The 9,653-nt window shown below is 37.1% G+C and overlaps 2 protein-coding genes across 2 annotated transcripts in view; one reads left to right on the forward strand and one right to left on the reverse strand.

Moving 5' to 3' along the window:
• Nucleotides 1-93: 93 nt before the first annotated feature.
• gmnn (geminin, DNA replication inhibitor) lies at nt 94-3,384 on the forward strand. The gene is made up of 7 exons (XM_015379618.1): nt 94-184; nt 475-540; nt 1,444-1,542; nt 1,634-1,787; nt 1,865-1,947; nt 2,196-2,306; nt 2,857-3,384. Exons 2-7 carry the CDS (start codon nt 490-492, stop codon nt 3,007-3,009), a joined length of 651 nt encoding a protein of 216 aa, XP_015235104.1. The 5' UTR covers nt 94-184; nt 475-489; the 3' UTR covers nt 3,010-3,384.
• A 3,929-nt stretch (nt 3,385-7,313) lies between these two features.
• The window catches only part of fam65b (family with sequence similarity 65 member B), a 76,672-nt gene continuing 74,332 nt past the window's right edge, over nt 7,314-9,653 (reverse strand). The window contains exons 15-18 of the mRNA XM_015379613.1: nt 9,159-9,435; nt 8,998-9,081; nt 8,799-8,889; nt 7,314-7,451 (exon numbers count right to left, since the gene is read on the reverse strand). Of these exons, the coding sequence (XP_015235099.1) occupies nt 7,351-7,451; nt 8,799-8,889; nt 8,998-9,081; nt 9,159-9,435 (553 nt within the window). The 3' untranslated portion in view covers nt 7,314-7,350. The remainder of the gene's footprint in view (nt 7,452-8,798; nt 8,890-8,997; nt 9,082-9,158; nt 9,436-9,653) is intronic.

The raw sequence follows: 9,653 nt of genomic DNA on the forward strand, positions 1-9,653 counted from the left end.
ATTCTGCGCCTCTCGCGTGAGTATCTCCTTTGAAGGAGAAAAGAGGGGCGTAACATTCTCCACAGTGATTGGTTGTTTTACACGTGACTTGGTGTGCGTATTTAAGACCCTGGCGCGAGATTCTTCAGTTGGAAAAGAAAAAAAAAACAAGCCTAGCGAGGAGTTTTGATAAGATTGTTCAAAGGTGAGTGTTACGGTTACAATAATGGAGCTTTTGAATTTAACTTGGATATAAAATGACACGTTACCCAGCATGGTGGTCCCCAGGGATAAATTAACTGTATATATATTGACGAGTAGCGCTAACGTTAGCACAGTCATTGAATTAGCTTGTTTTTAGCATGCAGTGCGTTCTCCTTTTTTGTTGATATTCCAATTTAGTTGACCAAAATCGAATTTTACTCTTAGCTAGACCATTTTTGGTTTTATTTAAAAGAATGAGCGTTTGAATTTTTGACTTGTTTAACTTATTAGGATTTCGGAAAGAAAATGAATTCGACTGGAGGCTTGAAGCAGCAGAGGTCCAATGAGAACATAAAGGTAATTCAGAAGCATTTCATATTGGGCGGGGGGTTAAGAATTTTTATATTCATTATTATCGAATTACTTCAGAGTTGGCTTGGGTAAAACCCCAATTGACTTTATAAAAAGGGGATTTTTATTACATCTGAAGCTAAACTGCACATTGGTCATATTGTTGAAATGACGTGGGTATGGGTGTACTTATTAGTTCTACAACCCAGCTGTAAAGTTTCTAAATAAAGTATGAGGGATGGAGTTGTAACAAATGAGCATTAGCAACACGTGTCATCTTTAAATGATTACAGGTCTTACTTCAGGCTCTCGGATTGTTTAAAATCTCTAGAAGATTAGATTATGTCCTAAAACAATGGTCCTGTTTAGGTTTAGCCAAACATTAACTGAGCGGTTGCTCTTTAATGGGCATCCAAGAGGAACTTTCCCACGACTCCTTGCCCTGCCCTTGAGCATGTGGCAGCTGTTTTTATTAGAAGAGGTCTCTAACACCTTCCTTTGGTGAAATTTTAACTAGGGCATCTTACCAGGTGATGTGAATTTCTAAAAAAAATTAAAGCTTCACCAAATGCTTTCCTCTGACAAGCATTTGCTGCCTTGAATTTAACTTTTTGGCTGAACTGTAAATTGTCATTTCAGGAGTTCTTATTGTGATATTTATATGAACAATGATTCTCACAAATGTGCTGCAGCCTTTTCTGTAAATTAGTTTGGAATATAATAAAATGACTAAATGGTTGAAATCAAACCATTTATTAAACTTGATGTATATGCTGTGGCTTGCATTAATGTACTAAACATTGCACCATAAGTCTAATATTTAACGATTTAATATGAAAGTTTCAGCATGAAGTTGCAAGAATTTGTGGATTTGATTGCTGGAGCTCTAATGGTAAATTTGCCTTCCAGAGCTTTTTTGCACCATCTCAAAGGGCAGTTGGGCAATCGAGGCAAAGCCTGCAGGTCATCCAGCCTTCAGCAGTCAACACAAGTTTTAAATCTCTTCAGGTATGCTCTGCGACCATAAATATTATTTAAAATAAAGGGTTTTTCTATTGTACTTTCTGATTACAGTTCTAACTGGGCTCTTCTATTTCAGACGGGGAAGGCTATTTCTAAGCGGAAACACTTTATACTGGACCAGTCTAGAGGTCTTAAGAGGGTTAAAGTAGAAGTCAAATCCACACAAACAGAAGAAGCTGATTGTTTGCCAGATGGCCTGTCCAATGAAGCATATGAGCTTATGGTCAAAGGTAAATTTCTGATCACTTCTGTAAATGTTGTACATTTCTAAGTTCTTTTAAAAATACACTGATCTCTGAACTTTTAGAAACTCCACCTTCTTCTTACTGGAAAGAGGTGGCAGAGGAACGGCGAAAGGCTCTGTACAATGTCCTACAGGAGAATGAGAAGGTGAGTTGATCACAAGGTTGCAGATAATGTTTAGCTTTCTGAATGTTCCCACACTCTGACTTGACCCTGGGAGGGAACCAGTCCAGATGGCAGTAAACTTATTCAGTCATTAGTTGGGAGTTTGTACCACCTCATACTCTTGTCTAATGTTCAGTCTTGTAAGACTAAAACTTTGTTGCAGTGCTTTTAAAACTTAGTTCAGTAAACTTATCCTGTGCTTTGCTAAAATGTCTTTCTCTTGAAACCAGTTGCACAAAGACATTGAGGCCAGAGATGAACAGATTAGCAAGCTTCAGTCTGAAAACGAAGAGCTGCAGGAGCTGGCACAACATGTGCAGTACATGGCTGACATGATTGAGGTTTGTACTCTTGCACTTCATTTTTGAGATTGTGTAGAGGAAACTTCTAGTGTAAATTATGCTGAACACCAGGGGACTCTTGCAGAAGTGTGCAGCCTTTCTGCTACAAGTTGGCAGTAGGAAATCTGATGGGAAAAGGTTGGATGTATAAAACTATCCTTAGACTTGTTACTGCACACCTTTTTGTTTATACAATCAGCTGGAGAGCTACAAATTAATTTGTAAATTGGGACATATGACAGATTTTTATTCGTGCACTATCCCATAAGGCAGGCATCCCCAAAGTCGGTCCTAAAGGGCCGCTGTCCGGCAGGTTTTAGAGATTTCCTTGCTCCAGCACAGCTGATTTTAATTGAAAGCTGATTAACAGGCTGTTGCTCGACTTCAGTCATCATAATCAGCTGTGCTAAAACAAGGAAACCTCTAAAACCTGCAGGACAGCGGCCCTCGAGGACCGACTTTGGGGATGCCTGTCATAAGGGTTGAGGTATTTTCATTGTGTGAGGGCGAAGTGTCTTGCTACACATAACATGCATCTTCTATTTTATAGAGGCTGACGGGGAAGTGCCCAGAAAACCTGGAAGAAATAAAGGACATTGCTCTTGGTGTGGAAGAAGAGGATGTGAATGCCTATGAGCAAGATGAAGCGGACTACAGTGCTGGGGACACATCAGACCTTGAAGAAGCAGAAGATCAGGATTAAATTGACTGAAGGAGACAAGCTTTTCATCATTTGACAAGCTTTTCATTGGTGGCTTTTTTTTTTTTTTGCACTCCTTAATTTAACATCCAGCGGACTTCTTTAAAATGTTCTGAATATTTTTTTTTTTTTCTTCCCTGTGGGGTGGGGGGGTTATTTTTCAACCACAACATCCTGACTAACTTGGGTGGGGATGTTTAGTCAGTTAATTGGTTGTTAGTTTTACTGAGTGCTGGGCAGCTTTCACAGAAGAGAAGTCCTGAAGTCTTAAAATGTTTTTTCATAACCTGATTTTAAAGTTTTAGATCTGGTTATTATTGGAGCCAGTTTTTCAAGCTGCTATAATTGATTTTGTACATAATCTGTACAATAAAGGTTTTAAATGATACTCTGATTCTGGCTTGTGTCCCTTTTTGCAGCGCTTTACATAAAGTGTTTGCTTTTGTCCTGTAATCAGTGAGTTCTGTATTTCTGACTTGACTATCAAACTGAGGCCCTTTTGTTGGTCCTCAGTTCCCCTTGCAAATCTTTTTAGAAAGGTGTGACTAGTGTTAAAATGAGTCCATGCATGGTCCTCACTATATAGAGCAAGACTGTTGAAATGGGTTTAAATTCAATTTGATGGAACCACTTCAAAACCTTTTAGAGGAGATGATTAAAAAGAAGGGTATCTAATGGGTCAAGCTTTTTAATGACTGTAATGTCTTTCGATGCACAGATCTACCTGCTTGCACTGTTGGCCTGCAACTGACATTAAAATATAGCTAAATCTTTGGTTATAACCAAAGAGTATACATAACAAAATTAAAGGGGTGTTTTATACTTCAGCTCACTCCTTTGGAGCTAAATTATATACTGCACAAATCAGTCAATCCCTGAAATGTGAAAGCCAAAGGAGTGATTTGGTAAAGCATCCAGATTTTGCAGGTCATAAATGGCAAATTCAATTTGAATAGATTTGCTAGCACAAGATTCTGATGCTAGCAAATCTTTCCATTCCCTTCCAACTGGTTTAAAAAACCTGAGCTTCAATTTGAGACTGAACAGAAAAGTGCATGTTAAATTTTAAGGGGGGAGGTGGGAAAAGGAAAATCTCAGTCTCATATGGAAAAGTTCTAAGCCAGCCTGTGTCGCAGACTCAATGTTTTACCTGGCAGTTTTGTAATTTTTCTACATTGTATAATTTTGGGTCCAGTCTGCATAATTTAGGCCATTAAGTTTTTTTTGCGCAGCCGAACCAGTTTCCCTATTAAGCATCTGAGCTGGACACTGAAAGGATTTTCTATTAACTGCAAACACTTGTTTGCACAATTTTGACCAGCTCCTGATTAACAATATAGAAAGATTCCAAACAAAATGTTAAATATGCAAAAATATACTTTATTACAATATTGGAGCACAGGAAATACTGCTGACTACAACAGATTAGTAGATGGATCAGTGTTGAAGCTATGGACCACATACATTTCAATTTCAGCAAAGTGTTAAAACTAAACTCCACATGTGCACACTTTTGCTTGCTTGTACTTATCAGTGCTTAGGATTCACATGGCCCACTAATTATAAACACTGGTCAACTGCAAGTTCATAAAAAGGAAAATGCTATATACAGACAAGTGGGTTAATTTAGATACTAGGTTAAAAAATACTGAACTGATATATGCACAAAAAGAAATAAAAATTGCTTCAGATTTGGACAGTATTTTGCAAAATGGGTATAGAAAAACATGATGGTATTTTAGTAACAGTTCACACATTTACAGATAATACAGAAAAAAAATACAATGAATAAGAAAATTCATCAATATGGCTTTAAGGTCGATCAGGAAGTTAAATCTAAAGATCCATCTATTCAGGGTTACAGTTTGTTGTGCTTTTCATTTTAGATCAAAGTTCTGGCCTTAATGCAAATGTTTTATTGAAAATACATTCTATTGGATTAGCTCTTTTTGTGGAAAGGTCAAAATTATAATCAAATATCCTTTGGTTACAGTAAACCTCTAGCTAATAAAGTAACATTTATAAATATATAGGAGTCTCAACATTTCTGTGACACTTCAATGAAGAAAAGATACTATTTTAGCAAATCAATCATATTTCTTACAAAATAAACTCCAATTAAAATTAAGCATCACTTTACAAGACCATAAAAAAACATTGAGGTCAATAGTTCAAATATTAGCTCTGGAAAAAAACATAAATATGCAAATATTTCACAAAACTTTTTTTCCTGCACTACTACAGTAAGAGAGTAGAATAACAAGTAACAAGTATTAAATAAATAGGAAATGGGTTCTAATATGTTTTTGTCCCAGTGCATTATTAGCACATGACTCAGTAGTACAGTTAGCATGATAAAAGCAGGCATTACAAGTGCAACTCAATAAATTAGAACATCAAAAGCTAATTTATTTGAATACTTCAAATTTAAAAAGTCACCCTTGTGTAAACTCACCATAGTGATGTATGTTCCTTTTGATCATATCTGCATACAGCTGATTAAAGCCTTAAATTCAGCCTCTCAGAGAAAAAATACTTTATACATATGAATTATAAAAGGCCAAATTACAACCTAACAAGCGATGGGAAAATTATGCAGACACGTTGTGCAGACAGTCAGAGACGATTTTCACAAAAAAAAACAACACAGAAATGTCAATGAAAAAAGATGTCTGTCTACAGGGGGTTGTATCCATGCATAATACTGGATAGTTTAGTAAAAGGAACAAGTGTTGCATAAAAAAACAAAAAAAACAATTTGCTTTTGCTGAGACGCTTTGTGGAAATGCTGATTTATGCTATACACAATTGGACAACAAGCTTTCCTGACTCTAATCTCAGAGGAAATATGTTTTATTATTAAAAGAGAGGCCCAGTAATACAGATTGCTGCTATTAAAGCAACCAGGCATTTATGGTCCATGCAACACTGTTTAAATAAAAGCAAAGGGAGCGCTGATGTGCAGTGAATGGACATTCTACCAAGCTACCCTAAAGCACCAATTTAAAACTCTACTTTTCTTGGTCTTATGTACGATTTTTCCAATGGTCTAAGAAGCTTAATTTTTTGGAGAATTACGACCAATGTAAGTCTTAATTGTCAAAATGAGCAAAAATAAACTTCTACGACAAATGTTCAAAGAAATTTCTAATTTATTGAGCTGCAGCTGTAGATCCTTACCCAGGTCAGTTTAAGGATGTGGAAAAACAAGGCATTTCATTAAGCTGGTTCATATTAAAATCAGAAAATGTGCAGCTAGCCATAAACAAGGCTACAATAACACTCAGGTCATATCTTCTTCATCAGATCCTAAAGCATTTGTTCTCTAGTGATCCCTGTCCAGATTTATCATCTTGCACCTGCCCCTGATCTGGCAGGAACATTACATTTACAAAGAAAAAATAAAATACCTAAAATACCTTTAGGAATTTGCCAGCAAGATCTCACCAAGGCTCATGTGGTTGAAGCTGACATTATCCAACGGGCTTCTCGCCTTGAACCGGGTGCAAAAAAACAAAATTATGAACAAAAATCACATATATACAAAACAAAGATTGCACGTTAATCTACAAGCATAAGAAGGCTTGGGCGTAAAACTGCAGAGCAAGTGGAACAGTAGGCATCTGCTTTTCATAGGTATCTGCTTTTATCTCCAGAAGGCTTTAAAACAGCTTTCTGACATCACCCACTCCCATAAAACAAGCATCCTCTATAGGCTGCTGCAAAATCCCTGAAAAAAAAATCAATTGGAACGTACCAGAAAACAGATTAAATTACAATGTGAGCACAACCAGTTGTGTTAAAGATGGTGTATTTACAAGCTTAATGGTGCAATCCTCTGAAAGCACAATGCAGAACCACCAACTAAAACATGCCGCCATAATTATATAAAAAAAATATGTCACTAAATATTAAGAGACATATCGGTCTGTAGCTATAAACAGATTCCTTGATAATAAGTGTGTGCTTGTTTCTAAGGGGATGATGCTTTGCAGGAATATATGCACAGTCTGTGCAGCAGCGGTGATAATAGCTTGGGGTCCAGTCAAGTTCCAACTCTGCTTCCAGTTCACACCGACTACCCTATCTGGCTCAGAAAGCAAGGAAAATATGGAGGAGTGTGTGTCTCTTAATAGAGTAAAAAGAGTCCCAGTCTGGATGAAGGAGGGGTACAGGTTGTGTGTTAAGACTGTCTGTTTGGTGTTAGTTCTTTCAAGAGGCAGTTCCAAACAAGAATCCACTTCCTGTCCTCAGATGATCAAGCAGAGCAGCTCAGGTAGGTGTGCATTGCGTGTGCTTGACGCTGAGCGTCTGAGCTCCTCAGGGCTGGGATTCGAAGGTGGCTCAGAAGGCGGTGGTGACGGCGTTGCCTCTCCGTGTGCCCAGGCGTATCATATTCCCAACCACTGTGTCCAGCTGCTCATACGCCAGCCGCCCCTCCTCACCTGCAGGAGCAATGAGGGTTTTATATAAACACAGCAGTTCAAGGAGGTTTTATGTGATGGCAAAGAGATAAACAGTGAAAATTTCAGCTTCAGGTCAGAAAATAAACAAAGAAAAAAAAATGTATCCATGACCTGTGTAAGTATATTAGCAGAGACCTTAGTACATTTAAAAACTTGCATTTTGATATTTCAGTATAAAATATCGACTCATGTAGACTCTTTACACACAGTAAAATACATTTCAGATATTTCCCTTCATTTTAATCATTATGAATTAAGCATAGGCTACAAAAAGTCAATGCGAACTATAAGACGTGGTGCTGTATCCATGCATATTAGTGCAAAGTCTGGTAGAAGGAAGTCAGTAGGAAGGGAAAAAAAACTGCTTCTGTCTGATGATAAGGTTGATGAGGGTTTTAACTTCTCAATTTCAAATATTTGACACCAAGCTATTACTCTCCATCACAGATCAAACAGGCATTGAAATTTTTTTTAATTAGGTTGGATTTATTGATTTTTAATTTTTAAAAATGAATTAAAAACCCACCAGAATTTAAACAAAAAATGTAATGATACTTTTTATACTCATTCCTATCCAAGCGCATCAGCTTTTTTCCTATATTAATATGTTCTAAATTATTAATACTAGCTTAAAAAACACATATTACAGAAATGCAGAGCCCCCTGCAACGTATATAGGAATAAAAGAATGGGTTTGGATTTAATTTTGTTTAAACATTAGAAGATCAAACAGCCCTATTTTATTTGAATTTGTATCGACACGTCTATTAAAAACATTACAAATCAATAGCAGCTTCTTTACATCCAGGACCTCATGTAAATAAATATATTTTTCTTGGTGAGATTCATTAACTATACCTACATCCACCTTCATTTCCATTGATATTTGCAACATTAACTTCTCCTCAGGTCATTCTATCATGTGTCAACGGAACAAGTCAAAGATTTAACTAATCTGCAAAAAAAAGTGTTTTAATTTGCAGTCTTATTAACAATTACTAAATAATTATTTCTTAGAGGGCAGTTTCTGTTATCCATCACAGATACAGTAAAACCTTAATATACAAATATACCCGTGGTGCATGATGTCCAGTTTAGAGAACAGATAAATACAGGAAATAAACAACATAAAATCCAGCATTTAGAAATGTAGAATAAATTAATCTTTGGCTGTCCTGTAATTTTGTATGGTGTGATAATTTTGAGTCCAAGAATGCAATAGTTTAAGTATTTAAGGTTAATCAGATAATAAGAACTAAACTCATAACCCCTGATTTGTGAATATGCAGGGTAAGAAATGATTAATGAATGTAGAACAGTACTCACCAAATGTGAGCAGGGTCTCTATGGCCACATGACGCAGCTCCTCATCAGCTGAATCACACAGCGCTATGACTGCTTTCAGGCTTTCCACTGCCTTCAGACACAAATAAATCAGGTTTCATGAATCCTTTCCTCAAATCCAAAATGGAAAACTGTTGTCAGATATTATGATAAAGGATTAATACAGCGATCGGACTCAGACCTGAAGGCAGCTGAGAGCAGAGCAGGCCGCCCTCTGGCTCTGGACTCCAGCCTCTGACAGCGCCTGGGTGTAGTACTCCACTGCCTACAAACGAGACAACATTCAAACGCCGCTCTGTTTTCACATGCTGGGAAACCTGGTCTATTGTCAGCACTGCTCACCCTGGCTCTGAAGTGTCTGTCTGAGGCTGCGGAGGAGAGGTAGTCGGATGCTGCTTTGTTGACCTGGGGTTCCTCTGAGGTGAGCAGGGAGGCGAGGGCCCTCAATGTGCTGCTTCGAGGCCAAAGGGTTGACCAGGCCACCTCCTCCAGTTGTGCTAGACATCTAGAGTGATCCCCACTGCACAGGGCCTCTGCAAAGCCCTCTTTGGACAAATGAAAGGATAGATTTAACATATGGTTAGTAAATAGCATTTCAGGATTTTCTTTTTTTTTGCAGCTTCTTTTTTAGGATTTCTCTCACATGCACTTGCATATAAACTCAAAAATATCTTGTTTCTTTAAAACTAGTGATGAGGATTGATTATCGTAACGGAATTTTCAGTTCATACGTCTTATTTTAATTATTTTGTTGTTGTTTTTATTGCAAAGTAAAAGTTTTATTAGGAAAAAAGACTAATTACATTTAGTAATTACCTGTAAAAAAAAAAAAAAAAA

The sequence above is a fragment of the Cyprinodon variegatus genome, unplaced genomic scaffold (assembly GCF_000732505.1).
Source record: "Cyprinodon variegatus isolate N-32 unplaced genomic scaffold, C_variegatus-1.0 Scaffold196, whole genome shotgun sequence".
Lineage (NCBI taxonomy): Eukaryota > Metazoa > Chordata > Actinopteri > Cyprinodontiformes > Cyprinodontidae > Cyprinodon > Cyprinodon variegatus.

Excerpts from the sequence above, each read along its gene's own strand:
- gmnn (XM_015379618.1), top strand. The coding sequence starts at position 490 with ATGAATTCGACTGGAGGCTTGAAGCAGCAGAGGTCCAATGAGAACATA. Across the intron at positions 1,788-1,864 it reads ATATGAGCTTATGGTCAAAG|AAACTCCACCTTCTTCTTAC; the intron begins GTAAATTTCTGA and ends CTGAACTTTTAG. Across the intron at positions 1,948-2,195 it reads TCCTACAGGAGAATGAGAAG|TTGCACAAAGACATTGAGGC; the intron begins GTGAGTTGATCA and ends TCTTGAAACCAG.